A 23179-nucleotide genomic window follows, 5' to 3' on the forward strand; every position below is an offset into this window, starting at 1 on the left:
AGCAGCGAGTGTATAGCAGCGAGTGTGTAGCAGCGAGTGTGTAGCAGCGAGTGTATTGTAGCGAGTGTATAGCAGCGAGTGTGTAGCAGCGAGTGTATTGTAGCGAGTGTGTAGCAGCGAGTGTATTGTAGCGAGTGTATAGCAGCGAGTGTATAGCAGCGAGTGTGTAGCAGCGAGTGTATAGCAGCGAGTGTATAGTAGCAAGTGTATAGCAGCGAGTGTGTAGCGAGTGTGTGTAGCGAGTGTATTGCAGCGAGTGTATAGCAGCGAGTGTATAGCAGCGAGTGTGTAGCAGCGAGTGTGTAGCAGCGAGTGTATAGCAGCGAGTGTGTAGCAGCGAGTGTGTAGCAGCGAGTGTATTGTAGCGAGTGTATAGCAGCGAGTGTGTAGCGAGTGTGTAGCAGCGAGTGTATTGTAGCGAGTGTGTAGCAGCGAGTGTATTGTAGCGAGTGTATAGCAGCGAGTGTGTAGCAGCGAGTGTATAGCAGCGAGTGTGTAGCGAGTGTGTAGCAGCGAGTGTGTAGCAGCGAGTGTGTAGCAGCGAGTGTGTAGCAGCGAGTGTATTGTAGCGAGTGTATAGCAGCGAGTGTGTAGCAGCGAGTGTGTAGCAGCGAGTGTGTAGCGAGTGTATAGTAGCGAGTGTATAGCAGCGAGTGTGTAGCAGCGAGTGTGTAGCGAGTGTATAGCAGCGAGTGTGTAGCGAGTGTATAGCAGCGAGTGTGTGTAGCGAGTGTGTAGCAAGTGTGTGTAGCGAGTGTATAGCAGCGAGTGTGTGTAGCGAGTGTATAGCAGCGAGTGTGTAGCGAGTGTATAGCAGCGAGTGTGTAGCGAGTGTGTGTAGCGAGTGTATAGCAGCGAGTGTGTGTAGCGAGTGTGTAGCGAGTGTGTAGCGCTGCGGACTTCAGTGACCCGGATGAGCCGGTGTTTCTGTGTTCTGTTGTTATCTGGGAATAATATACCGGATGGAGCGATCGACCAATCAGAATCAAGCATTCCACAGAGCCGTGTAATAAACAGCTGTAATATTAATACAGTACTTGTTATGTGGTTATTGTCGTCAGGTATTCAGTTAAACAGACATAATCATCACGTTTGGCAGCAATTATATCTTGTGCTTCTAATGATACAAATAAGAATAATATTGACAGTTTTGCATGTCGATCATCATTTACGCAAACTAATAAAAATGAAACACTTTTAAAAACACTTACTCAGTAACTTTATCATAAACTCGTGTTTCTTCACAGTTTGGACGTTCCCGTTTCATTTACGTTTAAGATCTGAGGTAAATTATCATTATGGCTATTAAAGTTACACAAAGTCAACTTAAACTCTTTAAGATAATACGAACACAAATGATGATCTGTCAGACGCCACGTGAAGAAACCGTCCCAGAATCCCTCACTGTGGCTCACAGGAATGCGTTCGGCTGCTTTACATTAGAGTCTTTCTTGCTCTCTCTGGGAATCGAACCCGTGATGTTGGTGTTGCAAGCGCTGTGATCCACTGTAGGAAACACAGGTGTGCTGGTCAGAACTCAGATTAACACATTTAAGACACAGTTTATCGTGTGCGTGTGTGTGTGTGTGTGTGTGTGTGTGTGTGTGTGTGTGTGTGATGGGTAGGTTTAGGGGTAGGGTTAGTGTAAGGAGATAGAATATACAGTTTGTACAGTATAAAAACCATTAAGTCTATGGAGAGTCCCCACAAAGATAGTGAACCAGATGTGTGTGTGTGTGTGTGTGTGTGTGTGTGTGTGTGTGTGTGTGTGACTGTATGGCGCACATATATTCGACAGGAACTCGTGATCTGTGATCATGTTTTAATGCCTGTGTGTTTGTGCTTCACTCAGAGAGAAACATTCATCACAACATGTCGTCCTTCAACGAGTCTGTGGGTCTGGGGTACCTGAAGACCAACGCCATCGAGTTTGTGAAGTATCCTTTAACACAGTGTGAGTGTGAGAGTGTGTGTGTGTGTGTGTGTCTTGATAACTAATATCTTCTAATAATGAGTGGATCATCCGATTTCCTGTAGATGAGTGTGTGTGCGTGTGTGTGTGTGCGCATGCGTGTACGTGTGCGTGTACGTGTGCGTGTGTGTGTGTGTGTGTGAGCGTGTGTGTGTTTGCGTGTGTGTGTGTGTGTGTGTGTGTGTGTGTGTGTGTGTGTGTGTGTTTCCCCTGAGGTCCGTCCCGTCGGGCTAAACGCACGTTTGAACTGTTTTAAAGAAGCTCGTTCTGCCGTGATCCTCGTGTCTCCTCGGGGAAGCTTCTCCTGCTGTCCCGGTTAAAAATACCCCAGTGTGTGTGTGTGTGTGTGTGTGTGTGTGTGTGTGTGTGTGTGTGTGTGTGTGTGTGTGTGTGTGTGTGTGTGTGTTTCCTGAGCGCAGACGCGCAGCTACAACAAGCGTCAGATGAGCCGCATCTATCCTAAAGGAGGACGCGTGGACTCCAGCAATTACATGCCTCAGATCTTCTGGAACGCCGGATGCCAGATGGTGTCTCTCAACTACCAGACTCCCGGTACACCACATCTTCTGATGGACATAAACTCACATTAAATATAATATCCAGCTAGACTGTGTGTTTTAAAGCTCAGCATCACGTCAGGTTCACCCTGGGAATCACTCGCATCATCACAGGTTTAGCACAGATAAACTCATGTTTTTTACATCAGCGACTGGTCATAATTCTCAGCGTTACTGAACATCTTTAATTTATATTGAATTATAGTGCTTTTATAATTTGCTTATACAGTCAAACCAAAATTTATTCAGACACTTTCAACATTTCTCACATTATCAGTTTATTCGCTATAGTTTAGAAAATGGTGATAAAATATGAGCTTTTGTCCGTCCTTCTGTTAGACTGTCTCACACATGAATTATGTTGAATATCTGTCAGCTGGTAAATTTAACTACACAATTAGATAATACCAGTTTAGCTCAACCAATCACCAGAGAAGAGAAGAGATGAGATGCTGAAGAGGAACTTATTCTGATTCAAGACACAATAATGATCATTTATAATAAATACAGGAATATTCCATTTTGATTTCATGGTGACTTTAATTAATAACAAGATCAAAATAAAAATATCAGGTCTAAGAAACGCAGTGTTTCCCTCTGTAATGCAGCACAAACACACACACACACACACACACACACACATGCATGTTTGTGACGCATTTCTCCTGTGCTGCAGATCTGGGCATGCAGCTGAACCAGGGCAAGTTCGAGTACAACGGCGCATGCGGGTGAGTGTGTGTTTCCCGCTGCAGATCATCAATTAAACTGTCACATCGCATTAGCTGCAGCCGGCGGCGTTAGCAACATTAGCGCAAATGAGCGCTCGCTAATATCGGCCCTCGCGCAGAGATCCTCATGGAGAAATCCAGCCTGAGGCCGAACACTCGTGTGGGATTATGAGTGTCAGCATCACAGCGCCTTAATGTCCCGTTAGTACCAGTGTGTGTGTGTGTGTGTGTGTGTGAGAGAGAGAGATTGTGTAATGGAAAGAGCTCGGATCATTAATCTTCTTTTGAGCAATTAATCAAAAAATAATTAATATCTGGCCTAGAGGCGCAGCTCTGAGTGAAGGAGTCAGAAAGACTCTCTCTCCTGTCAGTCACTGCGTTTACATGCACAGCTTCTGTTTCAGTCGGACTGAGTTCATTCCTATTGATGAATCTGAATATAGTGTTTACATGAACGCTAAACATGTGATCGAGCTGATGTGTGTTTATATGTCACAAGCTTCAAATCAGAATATATTTTTTGACAAGCGCACACAAATATACAGAGTTTCTTGCTGTTTGCGCATTATAACTATTCTCCTACAGTTCTTTATTTGTTTTAAACTGCAGACTTAATATTGATCCATTTCTGGTCATAATTAGGAGATAATGATCATATGAGCCGTTGTGCCGCTGCTTATATTGATCACACAGTAAAAATGGCCAAAGCCAGTCGTGTGTGGATGAGAGTCTGAAGCAGCACTGGAGGGCCGTCGTCCTGCTCCACTTCACACACGCAGAAGAGGAGGATTATAGGAGGACAAGACACTCGTTTATACCACACTTTATTCATCAGGAGAACAGCTCGTTCAGCGCATCACACGTCATTACGCTATTTCTACGTCGTTACGCTATTTCAACTTCATTACACTATTTCAACGTCATTACACTATTTCTACGTCATTACGCTATTTCAACGTCATTACGCTATTTCTGCGTCATTACGCTATTTCTACGTCATTACGCTATTTCTACTTCATTACGCTATTTCTATTTCATTACGCTATTTCTACGTCATTACGCTATTTCTGCGTCATTACGCTATTTCAATGTCATTACGCTATTCCAACGCCATTACGCTATTCCAACGTCATTACGCTATTTCTACGTCATTACGCTATTTCAATGTCATTACGCTATTTCAATGTCATTACGCTATTCCAACGCCATTACGCTATTCCAACGTCATTACGCTATTTCTACGTCATTACACTATTTCTACGTCATTACGCTATTTCAACGTCATTACGCTATTTCTACGTCATTACGCTATTCCAACGCCATTACGCTATTTTTGCGTCATTACGCTATTTCTACGTCATTGCGCTATTTTTGCGTCATTACGCTATTTCTACATTACGTTATTTCAACGTCATTACGCTTTTTCAATGTCATTACGCTATTTCAATGTCATTACGCTATTTCAATGTCATTACGCTATTTCAATGTCATTACGCTATTTCAATGTCATTACGCTATTCCAACGCCATTACGCTATTTCTACATCATTGCGCTATTTCAACGTCATTACGCTATTTCAACGTCATTACACTATTTCTACATTACGTTATTTCAACATCATTACGCTATTCCAACGTCATTACGCTATTTCAATGTCATTACGCTATTTCAATGTCATTACGCTATTTCAATGTCATTACGCTATTCCAACGTCATTACGCTATTTCTACGTCATTTCTACGGATTGAAACCACCCCTTTCAATCCGATCGAAATCTCATTGGGATCGAGCTCAGTCGGATCGTTTAAGGCGTTTTACATGAAGGCTTTTCAGTGCGATTGAGCCGTCAGTCCCATTACTAACGGATTATTCGGTTGCATGTAAACGTAGGCAGTGAGGAGGATCATCATTCTTAGCACTGTAGATCAGATCAAATCAGCTCATATATAAACGTAGCCACTGATGCGACCCTAACACACTCTTTCTCTCTCTCTCTCTCTCTCTCTCTCTCTCTCTCTCTCTCTCTCTCTCTCTCTCTCTCTCTCTCCTCCAGGTACCTGCTGAAGCCAGACTTCATGCGCCGCGGCGACCGCATGTTCGACCCGTTCTCTGAGACACCAGTGGATGGAGTGATAGCAGCTACCTGCAGCGTACAGGTGACTCACACACTCACACACACACTCATACATACTCACACACACTTACACATACTCACACATACTCACACACTCACTCACACGTACTCACACACACTTACACCTACTCATACTCACTCACACGTACTCACACACACTTACACATACTCACACACACTTACATATACATACTCACACATACTCTCTCACTCACACACACTCACACACTCTTACACATACTCACACACACTTATACATACTCACACATACTCACACACTCACTCACACGTACTCACACACACTTACACCTACTCATACTCACTCACACGAACTCACACACACTTACACATACTCACACACACTTACACATACATACTCACACATACTCTCTCTCTCACTCACACACACTCACACATACTCACACACTCTTACACATACTCACACTCACTCTCACATACTCACACACACTCACAAATACTCACACAAACTCACACATACTCTCACACATACTCTCTCTCACACACACACACACACACACACACACACACACACACACACTCACACACACATTTTCACACACACACACACACACACACACACACACACACACACACACACACTCACACTCATACATACTCACACACATACTCACATACTCACACACTCACACACATACACTCACACACTCACACATACTCACATACTCTCACACACACTCACATACGCTCACACACATACACTCACACACACTCACATACTCACACACATACTCACACACACTTACACACACACGGACTCACTAATACTCACACATGCACACACCAACACATATTCACATACACTTACACATACACATACTCACACACTCACATACACTCACACCTACTCACACACACATATTCACACATACTCATACACACACTCACACATATTTACACACTCACTCACTCACACACACACTGTAACACACACACACACTCTCGCTCATTTACATATAGATTTTTTTAAAGGTACAGTAGTAACAGTGTGTGTATTTGTGTCTGAGAGAAGGTAGAGATCATGGCTCTGAATCATTTCATTTGACTATTTAATTATGAGTCCTTCCAACTCTCACTGTATCGTGTCTCTCAGATCTGAACTCCAGTGTTACTGACGTTTTCATATCCGTGTGGTTCCTCAGGTGTTCTCGGGTCAGTTCTTATCGGATAAGAAGATCGGCACATATGTGGAGGTGGACATGTACGGCCTTCCCACCGACACCATCCGGAAAGAGTTCCGCACACGCATGGTGATGAACAACGGCCTGAACCCGTACTACAACGAGGAGCCGTTTGTCTTCAGAAAGGTCCCGCATCCTTCTCATGATTCTAGTTCAGAAGATTCTCAATATCAGTTTGGTTTTAGTTCATTCTTAGTTTTTATTTCATTTGTTCGTTTGGACAATGACTCTTTTTAGTTAAAGGGGTTGATTCTTTTTGACAGTGATTCATTGAATCAACACAACTGTGAATATTGAACAAAACTGCACATGATTCAGTTCAATGTAATGCTTGAAAATTATTCTTCAGTTTCTACAAGGTGCCAGAAAAACATGAACTTGGGCAACATTAATCTAAGATTGAAATTATTTTTGTCTGTTTGTGAGACTTTGGCCAGTAGGTGGCGCTGTCAAGCTGATCATGTGTATGGAGACATTGATACACAGGAAGTGTCATGTGAATATATGAGCTTACTTCCTGTGCAGTGTCCTGCCATCAGATTCATTGATGCATGTGATCGTTCGATGGTTTGATGAGAGTTTGAGCAGAATGTTCTCCGGATCATCCGAGAAGCGTTTGCTGGAAGACACAGTTTTTGTTTTTGTTGATGAAAAGACAGTTTGAGTAAAATTACCCATGAACCCGCCACACACACACACACACACACACACATACAGCCATGTTTATGTGATTTGTGAGGACATTCCATAGGCGTAATGGTTTTTATACTGTACAAACTGTATATTCTATCCCCTTACACTGCCCCTATCCCTAAACCTGCCCATCACAGGAAACATTCTGCAATTTTACATTTTTAAAAAAACACTGCTTAGTATGTTTTTAAAGCCATTTGAAAAATGAGGACCCCCAAAATGTCCTCATAAATCACGTATTTTCCCAAGTGTCCTCATTTGCAGGTGTGTTATCATAAAAATGTCCTCAGTTGTCATGAAAACAAGTACACTCTCTCTCACTCTCTCACTCTCTGTCTCTCTCTCTCACTCACTCACTCACTCACTCACTCACTCACTCACTCACTCACTCACTCACTCACTCACTCACACACACACACACACACACACACTCACACACACTCTCTCTCTCTCTCTCTCTCTCTCTCTCTCTCTCTCTCACAAACACATACTCTCTCACACACACACACACACACACACACACACACACACACACTCACACACACACACACTCACACACACACACACTCTCTCTCTCTCACACACACACATACTCACACTCTCTCTCTCTCTCTCTCTCTCTCACATGCACACACGCACGCGCACACACACACAGGTAATGAGCAGTCGTTGTGCTGATGCTGCAGGATGTTGTTGGAGTCTCTCGGCCATGACACTGACACCACAGACACAGACCATAAATCAGCACTGCCGCAGTGCCACACACACTCACTCTCACACACACACTCTCACTCTCACACAGATACACTAACACACCCTCTCGCTCTCGCACACACACTCTCACATGGATGAAGATGACGACAGAGGAGAGTTCCAAAAGGGTTCTATAAACAAAATTGTTCTTTAATGAAAGCACTCAGGTAATCCACAACGACGAAGAGAAAGTAACAGCGTGTGTAACATGCAAACAGAGTGAAGGTGAGGAACTTAAATACACAGTGATAATGAGGAGATGACGAACAGATGTGATGATCAGATGAGTGACCATGACAACTGAAGAGGGGCGGGAAAAATCAAATAAAGGAACACATGATGTGATGAATGAAAACAGACTGAAAGTTCATGAAAGTGAAACTAAAGATGAATAAGTCCAGATAACTGTGACAGAACACAGAGGTGAGGGAGGGATGGAGGAGGCGGAGGTGAAGACACAGGGAAGACAGGAGATGATGAGGGAGGGAGGAGTCGAGTTGAGGGAGGGAGGAGTCAAGGAAGGGAGGAGTCGAGTTGAGGGAGGGAGGAGTCAAGGGGAGGTGTTGAGAGGGGGAGGTGTTGAGGGAGGGAGGGAGGAGTCGAGGGAGGGAGGAGTTGAGGGAGGGAGGGAGGAGTCGAGGGAAGGAGGGAGGAGTCGAGTCGAATTGAGGGAGGAGTCGAGGTGGCGTAGGGGACGACCGATGGAGAAGAGCGACATCACTGGCACAAAAGTCCTGGGCGATGCATAGGCGACGATCGTCTGACACCGTGCTGACAGTTGAGTTGAGGGAAGATTCGGGGGAGTGAGGCGTCGAGTTGAGGGAGGAGTCAAGGGGGAGAAGTTGAGGGAGGGAGGAGTCGAGTTGAGGGAGGGAGGAGCCAAGGGGGAGGAGTTGAGGGAGGGAGGAGTCGAGTTGAGGGAGGGAGGAATGGAGGAGTCGAGGGAGGGAGGAGTCGAGTTGAGGGAGGAGTCAAGGTGGCGTAGGGGACGACCGATGGAGAAGAGCGACATCACTGGCACAAGAGTCCTGGGCGATGCGTAGGCGACAATCGCCTGACACCGTGCTGACAGTTGAGTTGAGGAAGGATTCAGGGGAGTGAGGCGTCGAGTTGAGGGAGGATTCAAGGGGGAGGAGTTGAGGGAGGGAGGAGTCGAGGAATGGAGGAGTCAAGGGGGAGGAGTTGAGGGAGGGAGGAGTCGAGTTGAGGGAGGGAGGAATGGAGGAGTCGAGTTGGCGTAGGGGACGACCGATGGAGAAGAGCGACATCACTGGCACAAGAGTCCTGGGCGATGCGTAGGCGACAATCGCCTGACACCGTGCTGACAGTTGAGTTGAGGGAGGATTCAGGGGAGTGAGGCGTCGAGTTGAGGGAGGATTCAAGGGGGAGGAGTTGAGGGAGGGAGGAGTCGAGGAATGGAGGAGTCAAGGGGGAGGAGTTGAGGGAGGGAGGAGTCGAGTTGAGGGAGGGAGGAATGGAGGAGTCGAGTTGGCGTAGGGGACGACCGATGGAGAAGAGCGACATCACTGGCACAAGAGTCCTGGGCGATGCGTAGGCGACAATCGCCTGACACCGTGCTGACAGTTGAGTTGAGGGAGGATTCAGGGGAGTGAGGCGTCGAGTTGAGGGAGGATTCAAGGGGGAGGAGTTGAGGGAGGGAGGAGTCGAGGAATGGAGGAGTCAAGGGGGAGGAGTTGAGGGAGGGAGGAGTCAAGTTGAGGGAGGGAGGAATGGAGGAGTCAAGGTGGCGTAGGGGACGACCGATGGAGAAGAGCGACATCACTGGGACAGGAGTCCTGGGCGATGCGTAGGCGACGATCGTCTGACACCGTGCTGACAGTTGAGTTGAGGGAGGATTCGGGGGAGTGAGGCGTCGAGTTGAGGTAGGAGTCAAGGGGGAGGAATTGAGGGAGGGAGGAGTCGAGGAATGGAGGAGTCAAGAGGGAGGAGTTGAGGGAGGGAGGAGTCGAGTTGAGGGAGGGAGGAATGGAGGAGTCGAGGTGGCGTAGGGGACGACCGATGGAGAAGAGCGACATCACTGGCACAGGAGTCCTGGGCGATGCGTAGGCGACGATCGTCTGACACCGTGTCCTAACCAGACGCTATGCGATAACATTCCAGCGACAAATAATTTGTCTGTCCACACCAGACGTGACAATGGGACGCAATAAAAATCACAGCCAATCAGAAGACGTGGGCGGGCTCTCTTGGCAAGCTCGCAAAAAAATGGATAAGTACATAATCAAATTAATGAATATTACACCATTTTAGCATTATTAAAAATACATACTGAGTAATTGACATAAAATACACTTGTCTGTTAACAATGAGTTGACAGTTTGAACGTTCTTGTTCACTTTTATTTATTTTGAAGATCTGAGGTGAGTTGTTGCTTTCAGTACGGCTATAAAAGACACACAAAATGATATTCAAACTCACACAGATGCTTTTAATATTACATAAAGCACATAAACAGTACCTCAGATTATCATACTTTCTGTTGTTGTTTTAGGAGCGACATCGCAGAGATAGAAACCGTTTCTAAAATAGAATCATCGTGTGTCGCCACATGCTGGTTAGGACAAAAACTCTGATTAACATGGAAAAGATACCTTTTATCACGTGTCGCGTCTGGTTAGGACACGGTGTGAGGAGGAGCCAGACTGCCGAGGACTGAGGTAATGGCGGTGTGATCTTGAAACAATCTACATTGTTAAAAGCGCTATATAAATGAGGATGACTTGACTTGACTTGATGGAGGACTGAGGCGTAGCCAAAGAGAAGGAGGAGTGAGCTGGAGCCGTAGGGGTGTAGGAACAGCGCGTAGCGGAAGATCTGCATGTCCGTGTTAGAGGTGGAGTGACGACTGACCAAGGGGGAGCCGGAGGGACGAGGGAACCCGGTGGAGTCGACAGGGCGAGGGTGTGTGGTGGAGCCGAGGGTGGGAGGAGCCAAGGTGGAACGAGGGAACTCTCACACTCACAAACTCTCACACACACTCACTCACACACACACACACACTCACTCTCACACACACTCTCACACTCACTCTCACACACACACACACACACACACACACACACATCCAGTGGGGGTTTCCCTAAGGTCCTGTATAGTGCTGTGGGGGAGGGGGGGTAAGAACAGCAATGCAGATATGAGTGTCGTGTGTCGTATCCCATCATGCCTCTGTGATTGACCTGCTGCTTCATTAATTCCTGATGAATGTGTGCTCAGATCGCCTGTTGAGCGTCTGAACTCTCTCTCACCTGTGATCAGAACATCTGAACTCTCTGTGATCAGGTGATCTTGCCGGATTTGGCGGTTCTGCGGATCGCCGTATACGACGATAACAACAAGCTGATTGGCCAGCGGATCCTGCCCCTGGACGGGCTCCAGGCGGGGTACAGGCACATCTCACTGCGCAACGAGGGCAACAAGCCTCTGTCGCTGCCCACCGTCTTCTGCAACATCGTCCTCAAGACATACGTGCCCGACGGCTTCGGTGGTGAGTTCATGCAGGTCACGCTCTGACACTCACAGGAAGTGACATCACAGGGGGCCGAAGCTCGCCACTGCTCCTCCAGAGACTCATTTGTGTTGTTTAAATGATGTGGAAACACTTTACAGTACGGTTACATATGTTTACATTAGTATTGTTTACATTGTTTACATTACACTAACAATAAAAAATACTTCAAAAGCATTATTTATCTTATTTAATCTTGATTTTAACATGTAAGTCCCCCTGTAGTCAATAATTGTAATCCCTTAAAACTCATTTTTGGTCACCAAAAATACATATTTAAACCTTTTCCTTGAATTTTCCTTGAAAAAAATTATTCGTGCCTTAAAATATCTTGAATGTAACTCGACACCCTTGCCTCATTTAGTATGCGTGGTTCTATGAATATGCAAATGAGCCCCGCCTCCACTCACTCACTCAGCTCAGAGATCCACTGGTTGACGTTCACACGTTGATCTGATTGGTTACAAGGTAGTTTGTGACGTCAGAAACACCAGCGATTTCAATTTCGTGTTTCAAGATTCGTGTGTTTGAGACTGTGTTTGGTTCACTGCAGTTTTAAGGAGGAAATACTCAGCAATGGTGTCGACTTATGAATTTACACATGGTTTGTCTTAAAGCAGATTAAAAACACCACATAGACACATAAACAACATTAAAAGCTTGATTTTCACCACAGGGGGACTTTAATAAAAATTCATGTTAAGATTGTTTAATGCACCTGAGCTATCAAACTATGAAACTTGGATGATGTACATTTTATGGTCCTACACCTTCCTCAGACAATATATAATTATAATAATACATTTAGACTGCTTAACATAGTGATTTCTATAAGAATATGAGGAGACTTTCAACCAGCAAAATGATTTGTTTTTTCTGTAGAGAATCACCTTTAAATACAGTTAATGCATTAATTACCTAATGAGATCTTATTGTGAAGTTTTACCATATATCATTTTTAAACAATTCATACATTATTCTGAGGAGATTTAAATATTTAATTTGAATTATTTATGGGTTTTTGCCTCTCTAAGGATGACTAGATGATGTTGTTTGCATTTTTTTTAGTTAGATGAAAATATGAGCTGGTTATTGATCATGTACAGTATCACTGTAATCATATTGTGTTGATTGTGTTTGATGACTGTAATCTTGCGTCTCTGATTGCTTTCCAGCCATCGTTGATGCTCTTTCTGACCCGAAGAAGTTCCTCACCATTGCAGAGAAACGAGCCGATCAGATGCGAGCTCTCGGTATCGAGACGGTGCGTTCAGAGTCAGGTCGCTCTGCTCAAGTGTGTGAGAGTGAGTGAGTGAGTGAGTGAGTGAGTGAGTGAGTGAGTGAGTGAGTGAGTGAGTGAGTGAGTGAGTGAGTGAGTGAGTGAGTGAGTGAGAGAGAGAGAGCGTGGGCGAGTGAGTGAGCGAGTGAGTGAGCGAGTGAGTGAGCGAGTGAGTGAGTGAGCGAGTGAGTGAGTGAGTGAGTGAGCGAGTGAGTGAGTGAGTGAGTGAGTGAGTGAGTGAGTGAGTGAGTGAGTGAGTGAGTGAGTGAGTGAGTGAGTGAGAGAGAGAGAGAGAGAGAGAGAGAGAGAGAGCGTGGGCGAGTGAGAGAGAGAGCGTGGGCGAGTGAGAGAGAGAGCGAGTGAGAGAGAGTGAGCGAGTGAGTGAGAGAGTGAGCGAGAGAGAGTGAGTGAGTGAGTGAGTGAGTGAGTGAGTGAGTGAGAGAGAGAGAGAGAGAGAGCGTGGGCGAGTGAGCGAGTGAGTGAGTGAGTGAGAGAGAGAGAGAGAGAGAGAGAGCGCGTGGGCGAGTGAGCGAGTGAGAGAGAGAGCGAGTGAGAGAGAGCGAGTGAGAGAGAGCGAGTGAGTGAGAGAGCGAGAGAGCGAGCGAGTGAGTGAGTGAGTGAGTGAGTGAGTGAGTGAGTGAGTGAGTGAGTGAGTGAGTGAGTGAGTGAGTGAGTGAGTGAGTGAGTGAGTGAGTGAGTGAGTGAGTGAGTGAGTGAGTGAGCGAGTGAGTGAGCGAGTGAGAGAGCGAGAGAGCGAGTGAGTGAACGAGTGAGACAGTGAGTGAGAGAGCGAGAGAGTGAGCGAGCGAGTGACAGAGCGAGTGAGAGTGAGAGAGAGAGTGAGAGAGTGAGTGAGCGAGTGAGCGAGCGAGTGAGTGAGTGAGTGAGAGAGTGAGTGAGAGAGCGAGTGAGCGAGAGAGCGAGTGAGAGAGCGAGTGAGTGAGTGAGAGAGCGAGATATTGAGTGAGTGAGAAAGTGTGTGTCTGTCTGTGTGTGTGTCCTGACGAGTGTTTGTTGTCGCGCTGCAGAGTGATATCGCAGATGTGCCTAACGAAAGCTCTAAGAGTGATAAGAAGGGGAAAGTGAATCAGGTGAAGACCAACGTGACGCCGCAGAGCAGCTCAGAGGTGAACGCCACCCAGAACAACATCACTGAGAACAGACGCGGTGAGACACACACACTCTCTCACACACACACACACACACACACTCACACACACAGCTCAGAGGTGAACGCCACCCAGAACAACATCACTGAGAACAGACGTGGTGAGACACACACACTCTCTCACACACACACACACACACACACACACACACACACACACACACAGCTCAGAGGTGAACGCCACCCAGAACAACATCACTGAGAACAGACGTGGTGAGACACACACACTCTCTCACACACACACACACACACACACACACACACACACACACACAGGTCAGAGGTGAACGCCACCCAGAACAACATCATTGAGAACAGACGCGGTGAGACACACACTCTCACACACACACACACACACACAGGTCAGAGGTGAACGCCACCCAGAACAACATCATTGAGAACAGACGCGGTGAGACACACACACACACACACTCTCACACACACTCTCACACTGTCACTCTCATACACACACACACACATCCAGTCAAATCCTGATAGACAAAAGGTTATTTTCCACTGAATCACTCAAAAACACATCACATCACGTTTCATGTTTAAACCAAAACATTTTAATTGTTTGTTAAAAAATCAATATGATAAAACCTTAAAACAACACAAACCCAAAGACTGAGTGTATGTGTAGAGTTGTGTTTGTGAAGGTCTGACTGCTTTACCTCCGTTCTTCTGTTTGCAGATAATCAGGTGAACATTGAAGATCTGAAGCAGATGAAGGTAAAGTGCTCGTTTGCACAGGATTGTGGGTAATTCTGATGAAGCTCTGCATCGTAGGAAACCTTCCCAGATAACAACAACATGTTCTGAGAAAGTTTTGCTAACATTTCCATTAAGTTAAAATGTTCATTTCTGAATGTTCTCTGAACGTTCAAAATGTCCTGGTTTTTTTCTTGGTTATGTGATCATTAAAGAAACATTCCATTGTATCATTCTTCAAACATTATGGTAACGTTACTTTTAAATGTTCTGAAAAAAGTAGCAACATTTAAAAAACGTTCCATGAACAATTCACTGATTCGTTTCCCATTTTCCTCTTTACTCTGCCGGAATGCTGCTGTTTCTCACTGTAGTTTTCTAGTCGTTTCTGTCGTTTCAATGCCATGAATCTCTTTCTAGACCTTCATTAAACTGATGAAGAAGCAGCAGAAGGAGCTGAACACGCTAAAGAAACGACACACTAAGGTCCGTGTTCCAGACGTCATTACATCACTTCCTCTCTGAGAGAACGGTTCTGATAAACTCCTCCTCTTCCTCTCTGATAAACTCCTCCTCTCTCTGATTAACTCCTCCTCTCTCTGATTAACTCCTCCTCTCTCTGATAGGCCCCTCCCCTCTCTCTGATAAACTCCTCCTCTCTCTGATGAACTCCTCCTCCTCTCTCTGATAAGCTCCTCCTCCTCTCTTTGATAAGCTCCTCCTCCTCTCTTTTATTAAACTCCTCCTCCTCTCTCTGATAAGCTCCTCCTCCCCTCTCTGATAAGCTCCTCCTCTGATAAACTCCTCCTCCTCCTCTCTTTGATAAACTCCTCCTCCTCTCTCTGATAAGCTCCTCCTCCCCTCTCTGATAAGCTCCTCCTCTGATAAACTCCTCCTCCTCCTCTCTCTGATAAACCCCTCCTCCTCTCTCTGATAAACTTCTCCTCCTCTCTCTGATAAACTCCTCCTCCTCTCTCTGATAAGCTCCTCCTCCTCTCTTTGATAAGCTCCTCCTCCTCTCTCTGATAAGCTCCTCCTCTCTCTGATAAGCTCTTCCTCCTCTTCTCTCTGATAAGCTCCTCCTCCTCTCTCCGATAAGCTCATCCTCCTCTCTCTGATAAGCTCCTCCTCCTCCTCTCTCTGATAAGTTCCTCCTCCTCTCTCTTATAAGCTCCTCCTCCTCCTCTCTGATAAGCTCCTCCTCCCCTCTCTGATAAGCTCCTCCTCTGATAAACAGCTCCTCCTCTGATAAACTCCTCCTCCTCCTCTCTCTGATAAGCTCCTCCTCCTCTCTTTGATAAGCTCCTCCTCCTCTCTTTGATAAGCTCCTCCTCCTCTCTTTTATTAAACTCCTCCTCCTCTCTCTGATAAGCTCCTCCTCCTCTCTTTGATAAGCCCCTCCTCCTCTCTTTTATTAAACTCCTCCTCCTCTCTCTGATAAGCTCCTCCTCCTCTCTCTGATAAGCTCCTCCTCCTCTCTTTGATAAGCTCCTCCTCCTCTCTTTTATTAAACTCCTCCTCCTCTCTCTGATAAGCTCCTCCTCCTCTCTTTGATAAGCCCCTCCTCCTCTCTTTTATTAAACTCCTCCTCCTCTCTCTGATAAGCTCCTCCTCCCCTCTCTGATAAGCTCCTCCTCTGATAAACTCCTCCTCCTCCTCTCTCTGATAAACCCCTCCTCCTCTCTCTGATAAACTTCTCCTCCTCTCTCTGATAAGCTCCTCCTCCTCTCTTTGATAAGCTCCTCCTCCTCTCTCTGATAAGCTCCTCCTCTCTTTGATAAGCCTGTCGTCCTCTCTGATAAACCCCTCCTTTTCCTCTCTCTGATAAGCTCCTCTTCCTCTCTTTGATAAGCTCCTCCTCCTCCTCTCTCCGATAAGCTCATCCTCCTCTCTCTGATAAGCTCCTCCTCCTCCTCTCTCTGATAAGTTCCTCCTCCTCTCTCTTATAAGCTCCTCCTCCTCTCTGATAAGCTCCTCCTCCCCTCTCTGATAAGCTCCTCCTCTGATAAACTCCTCCTCCTCTCTCTGATAAGCTCCTCCTCTTTCTGATAAACTTCTCCTCCTCCTCTCTCTGATAAACTCCTCCTCCTCCTCTCTCTGATAAGCTCCTCCTCCTCTCTTTGATAAGCTCCGCCTCCTCCTCTCTCTGATAAGCTCCTCCTCCTCTCTCTGATAAGCTCCTCCTCCTCTCTCTCTGATAAACTCCTCCTCCTCTCTCTGATAAGCTCCTCATCTCTCTGATAAACTCCTCCTCCTCCTCTCTCTGAAAAGCTCCTCCTCCTCTCTTTGATAAGCCCCTCCTCCTCTCTCTGATAAACTCCTCCTTTTCCTCTCTCTGATAAGCTCCTCCTCCTCTCTCTGATAAGCTCCTCCTCCTCTCTCTCTGATAAACTCCTCCTCCTCTCTGATAAGCTCCTCCTCCTCTCTCTCTGATAAACTCCTCCTCCTCTCTCTGATAAACTCCTCCTCTCTCTGATAAGCTCCTCCTTGCTCTGATAAACTCCTCCTCCTCCTCTCTCTGATAAACTCCTCCTTTTCCTCTCTCTGATAAACTCCTCCTTTTCCTCTCTCTGATAAGCTCCTCCTCCTCTCTCTGATAAGCTCCTCCTCCTCTCTCTCTGATAAACTCCTCCTCCTCTCTCTGATAAGCTCCTCCTCCTCCTCTCTCTGATAAACTCCTCCTCCTCTCTCTGATAAGCTCCTCCTCTCTCTGATAAGCTCCTCCTCTCTCTGATAAGCTCCTCCTCCTCTCTCTCTGATAAACTCCTCCTCCTCTCTCTGATAAACTCCTCCTCTCTCTGATAAGCTCCTCCTCTCTCTGATAAACTCCTCCTCCTCCTCTCTCTGATAAGCTCCTCCTCTTCCTGCAGGAACACAACTCTGTGCAGAAGTCCCACTGTTCTCAGGTGGATAAGCTGGTGGCTCAGCATGACAAGGAGAAGCTGACGCTGGAGAAGCTGCTGGAGAAGGCCATCAAGAAGAGAGGGTGAGCTGATGAAGTCACTGTCTGGCACTCGCTGATGATGTCACTGTCCGGCACTCGCTGATGATGTCACTGTCCGGCGCTCGCTGATGATATCACTGTGACGCTTGCTCTTCTCTGTTTCAGAGAAAACAACTGCTCCGAGTTGAAGAAGGAAACGGCGATAAAGGTCGAGACGCTCACAACAGACCATAAAGAAAAGGTACTGGAGAAAATCCCACTAGACTGTCAAAATGGCTGAAAAGCTAAATTCTAATTATATTCGAATTCTAAGGGCAATACTTAATGTTAGAGGAAAGCAGTACTGTACGTCTCCTCTGCCCACAAGAGGGCGCAAGCGAGCGCAATAAACAAATATAAACCAAATCAAGCATCACATCTTGTATAGAAATGACATTCACTTTTTAAAGTGCATTAACTTTTGAAACAATTGTTCTTAAATAAAATATAATTTCCTTAATGTGCATGCAAGGAAAATTAGGTTACAGTAGTGCATAAAACTGTGTTTGTGCATCAGTAACCTGAGAACACACACTTCAACACACAGCATAATGAACTACACAAACACACAACAGCAAACTGGCATTCAGAAACCCTCACTTCTACTCTCTACATCTACATATAGATTAGGGCTGCACAATTTGGGGAAAATGTCATATTGCGATAATTGAGGTCAATATTGCGATTGCGATATAATAAACAAATGGTTTCATGAGTCGACTTGCTTGGTTCTCAAGGAAAATAAATGCACACACATATTAGTGATAATCTGCCTAAAGAAAAAAGTTCTTTAATCAAGAGCAGTGAGTGTTTTTCTCTGTTCCCTTTGTTCTTTGATTAACTTTAGAGACAGATATAATTAGTGGCTACTGTGTACTGTCCCTTTAAGAGCAGCCGCTGCTGTCACACGCGGATCTCACACGCGCCTCATTCTCTCACGAGTCACAACTCTTCACGTTCATCATAAGACTACTCTTATGTTATGAAGATACTCGACAAAAAGACATTTTGGCATAATTGTGTGTTATTGTTTGTTCAAGCTGGAAAGAGAGCTGTATTCTGGCGTGCTGTTTTGTGCGCACGCACGATATTAGCGCGAGTCTTCCTGTGTGTCACAGTAGGACATTCACAGGCAGCGAGCTCTTTTTTGTCTTATCGCGCATGAATGGTTTAAAAGACAACTTGGTAACTTTTTTAACGTAATAAAACTGTCTAGAAATCATTTGGATGGTTAAACAACCTGTTCTGGTGATATTGGTGACTTTCCCCGCTCCCCCCAGCGTTCCCAGGCGGAAAACCAACCTTGCAACCTGGGGACTACCGTCCCGGCAAGATAGAAATTGGAAGTCTCGTGAGAAGCGAGAACGAGAATGAGAACGAGCGCGAAACACAAATTGCTTTACGGCAATTCGACATAAACACACACGCATGTATGATGTATTACCAGATTACCCACCTTGGTAGACCTAGCTCCACACGATACAGTTGGCTTGCTCCGATCAAAACAAACGCACATGAGCAGCGGTAGAGAGGGGGAGGAGGCGCCGCAAGTGAGTTTTTTACGACCTTGTTGTGAGATATACGCCCCACAGCTGTAGGGGGAGCTCGTGGGGAAAACATGCCACAACAAAAGGGAAAATCAGCGAAGAAGTGACTAGAGTTCGCTAGAGTTACCGAGTTCTCCTTTAAAAGCATTTGCATGAATAAGAGCGGGATCATGTAACACTAGCCAAGGGATGCCAAAAATTAACAGATGCTGCGTTAACAGCACTAATTTGTTTATTTAATATAAAATCGCAGCATTTTGCGTCATATAATCGCGTAGGCTTGACATCACGATTGCGATTGCGATATGATTAATCGTGCAGCACTAATATAGATCATCACAAACACCAGACGCTCTTGATCTGAGCGAGTGCTGAGCGCTTTCACACACACACACACACACACACACACACACTCACATGCTGAGCGCTTTCACACACACACACACACACACACTCACATACATACATACATACACACACACACACACACACACACACTCACATGCTGAGCGCTTTCACACACACACACACACACACACACACATACATACATACATACACACACACACACACACTCACATGCTGAGCGCTTTCACACACACACACACACACACACATACACACACACACACACACACACACACACACTCACATGCTGAGCGCTTTCACACACACACACGCACTCACACACACACACGCACTCACACACACACACGCACTCACACACACACACACACTCTCACACTCACACACACTCTCACACTGTGCTTTCTGTTGACAGTGTTTCAGCTGATTTGAGTGAAAATTCTCAGTCCCCTCCAATGAACACTCAATTTAAAACAATAAACTTCCGGGTCAAAATGACCCGAGGCAAGGATGAGGGTTGGATCCAACCATGAGCTTTACATGACCTGCAAACGAAATCTCCATGAAACGTGTGTGAGTCTCAGTGTGTGAGTGTGTGTGTGTCCTCAGGTGAAGGACATGGTGGCCCAGCACACTAAAGAGTGGTCCGAGATGATCAACGGCCACAGCACGGAGGAGCAGGAGATGAAGGACGGCCATGTGACGCAGCAGTGCGAGATCTTGAAGAAGCTTCTGGCCAGCGTTCAGGACCAGCAGACACTGCAGCTCAAGCTCCTCCACGAGCGGTGCGGACACGAGCCTCACTGGACACTCACTGAACACTCACTGAACACTCACTGAACACTCACTGAACACTCACTGAACACTCACTCGCTTCTCAACGCCTCAGTCACAGATCCTGCTGATGCCAGTGCTGTGCTGATATACACACTACACGTCAAAGTTTGGGATCAGTGAGATTATATATGTTTTTAAAAGAGTGTCTTCTGCTCTCCAAAGCTGCATTCATTTGTTTTAAAAAATACAGTAAAAACAGTGAAATATTATTCTACTGTAAATCATCTGTTGTCTATGTGAATATACAGTAAAGTGTAATTTATTCCTGTGATCAAAGCTGAATGTTCAGCATCATTACTCCAGTCTTCAGTGTCACATGATCCTTCACACATCACTCTAATATGAGGATTTGATGATCAAGAAACATTTATGATTATTATCAGTGTTGAAAACAGTTACTATTTTATTATATAATAGTATAAAAATAGAATAGAAAGTTCAGAAGAACAGCATTTATCTCAAATAGAACATTTTGTAACATTAAACACTACCGTTCAAAAGTTTGGGGTCCTTTAGAATTATTATTTTATTTTTGGGGGGAAAGAAATAAAGTAAATCAATACTTTTATTCATCAAGGATGAATTAAATTGATAAAAAGTGACAGTAAAAACATTTCTAATGTTACAAAAGATTATATTTCAAATAAATTCTGTTCTTTTGACCTTTATATTCACCAAAGAATACTGAAAAATAATTGTACACTGTTTTCAACCCTGATAATAATCATAAATGTTTCTTGATCATCAAATCATCATATTAGAGTGATTTCTGAAGGATCATGTGACACTGAAGACTGGAGTAATGATGCTGAACATCAGCTTTGATCACAGGAATAAATTACATTTTAAAATGTATTAAAATAGAAAGCAGTTATTTTAAATTGTCATAATATTTAACAATATTACTTTTTTTTTTTTTTAAACAAATAAATGCAGCTTTGGAGAGCAGAAGAGACTCTTTTAAAAACATAAAAAATCTCACCGATCCAAAACTTTTGAACGGCAGTGGAGAGAGAGACAGAGACAGATAGAGACAGAGAGAGAGCGAGAGAGAGAGAGAGAGAGAGACAGAGACAGAGACAGATAGAGACAGAGAGAGAGCGAGAGAGAGAGAGAGAGAGAGACAGAGACAGAGACAGATAGAGACAGAGAGAGAGCGAGAGAGAGAGACAGAGAGAGAGAAGGGCAAGAGAGAGAGACAGACAGATAGAGAGACAGAGAGAGAGCAAGAGAGAGAGAGAGACAGAGAGAGAGCAAGAGAGAGAGAGAGAGACAGAGAGAGAGAGAGAGACAGAGAGAGAGAGAAGAGAGAGAGAGAGAGAGACACACATTAGGAGAAGCATTTACATAATTACGAACTTAAAAATACAGTATCAAATTGAATAGAGTCTCATTATGAATCGGATCAAAATGTTCTGAATTTACAAAACCTATGAATCGTGAATCAAATCAACCTAAAGATTCACACCCTGTTCTGAATAGTGAACCGTATGATAATGACTCGCATCTGATTAACACGCCACGCTCGTACCGTCATGAATATTTTCATCAGGGCCCGTATTATCCTCTTTATGATGGAGATACTGCCATAATTAACAGACATTAATGTTGCATGAGTCTCTTTGAGTTCAGGAGGGCGTCTTTAGAGAGCGAGTTTCTATTGAACTCGAGTGTCTTTACTAATTATGCTGATAATTCCCCTCGGCGTGAACCCGTTCTCCGTTTGTTCGGCAGCAGGATCTCCATGAGAAAGGCCTTGGCTCTCGATGATGTTTCATAACGTGAACCGTGATCTTGTTTTGAAAATGTTTTGTTTGATTGACAGGCAAAGCAAAGAGATGAAGGGAAACCAGGCGAAGACGTCCATGGAGAACAGCAAAGCCATCAGCCAGGACAAGAGCATCAAGAACAAGGCTGAGCGCGAGAGGTGCGGGTCCACAGAACACCATGATGGACCTCTGACGCTCGCAGATCTGACCTGTGTGTGTGTGTGTGTGTGTGTGTGTGTGTGTGTGTGTGTGCAGGAGAGTTCGGGAGCTCAACAGCAGCAACACCAAAAAGTTCCTCGAGGAGAGAAAACGGGTTGGTTGATGATCTTTAATGTCGGACTCTCTTTGTTTGGTTGGGGCTATAAATGGAGTTTTGAGAAGTGGATGCAGCTTTAGTGCTGTATGATTATTATCATGAGAGAAAACATGAGAGAATCAGGCGTCAGTTACATGGAAACGTTTTTGAAGCCTGTTTCTTCAGATTGTTCTGATTTTCTGCAGTGATGTTATTTATTTTCATTTTGAGAGTCTTGAGATTAAAATGATGCATTTCAGAAGTCGAGTCAGCTTCATTTCTACAGCGCTTTATACAGTACAGATCGTTTCACAGCAGCTTTACAGTGATAAACAGAATCAATGATCAAACTTCATTAGATATTAGACGAACTCAGATTCAGCTGTACAGCAGCTCTATACAACACAATAGAGTCAGGCTTATGTAATAGATTATCAGCCATATGGGAGCTTGTTTCCACCACAAAATAAACAATAAAATGGGAAATTGTGACTTTTTATCTAAAAATTCTAAAACAATTTTCTTGAATTTGTGAGTTTATATCTCACAGTTCTAAAGAAAATCAGAATTGTTAAATACAAACTTGCTAGTGCGGGGAAAAAAGTCAAAATTCTGAGATCAAAAGTTGCGATTACCTTTTT

General features: G+C 44.9%; 1 protein-coding gene across 8 annotated transcripts in view; it reads left to right on the forward strand.

The window, feature by feature from the left end:
* The window catches only part of plcb4b (phospholipase C, beta 4b), a 90398-nt gene that overhangs the window by 60454 nt on the left and 6765 nt on the right, over positions 1-23179 (forward strand). For all 8 annotated transcript variants that reach the window (XM_084433312.1, XM_084433314.1, XM_084433311.1 and 5 more), the window contains 15 exons: positions 1853-1937; positions 2400-2524; positions 3206-3257; positions 5311-5413; positions 6573-6737; positions 11358-11562; positions 12759-12847; positions 13891-14029; positions 14725-14762; positions 15162-15227; positions 17612-17727; positions 17851-17926; positions 20247-20422; positions 22300-22401; positions 22499-22556. In XM_084433312.1, the coding sequence (XP_084289438.1) occupies positions 1853-1937; positions 2400-2524; positions 3206-3257; positions 5311-5413; positions 6573-6737; positions 11358-11562; positions 12759-12847; positions 13891-14029; positions 14725-14762; positions 15162-15227; positions 17612-17727; positions 17851-17926; positions 20247-20422; positions 22300-22401; positions 22499-22556 (1595 nt within the window). The remainder of the gene's footprint in view (positions 1-1852; positions 1938-2399; positions 2525-3205; positions 3258-5310; positions 5414-6572; positions 6738-11357; positions 11563-12758; positions 12848-13890; positions 14030-14724; positions 14763-15161; positions 15228-17611; positions 17728-17850; positions 17927-20246; positions 20423-22299; positions 22402-22498; positions 22557-23179) is intronic.

This window comes from Rutilus rutilus (genome assembly GCF_951802725.1).
Source record: "Rutilus rutilus genome assembly, chromosome: 15".
Lineage (NCBI taxonomy): Eukaryota > Metazoa > Chordata > Actinopteri > Cypriniformes > Leuciscidae > Rutilus > Rutilus rutilus.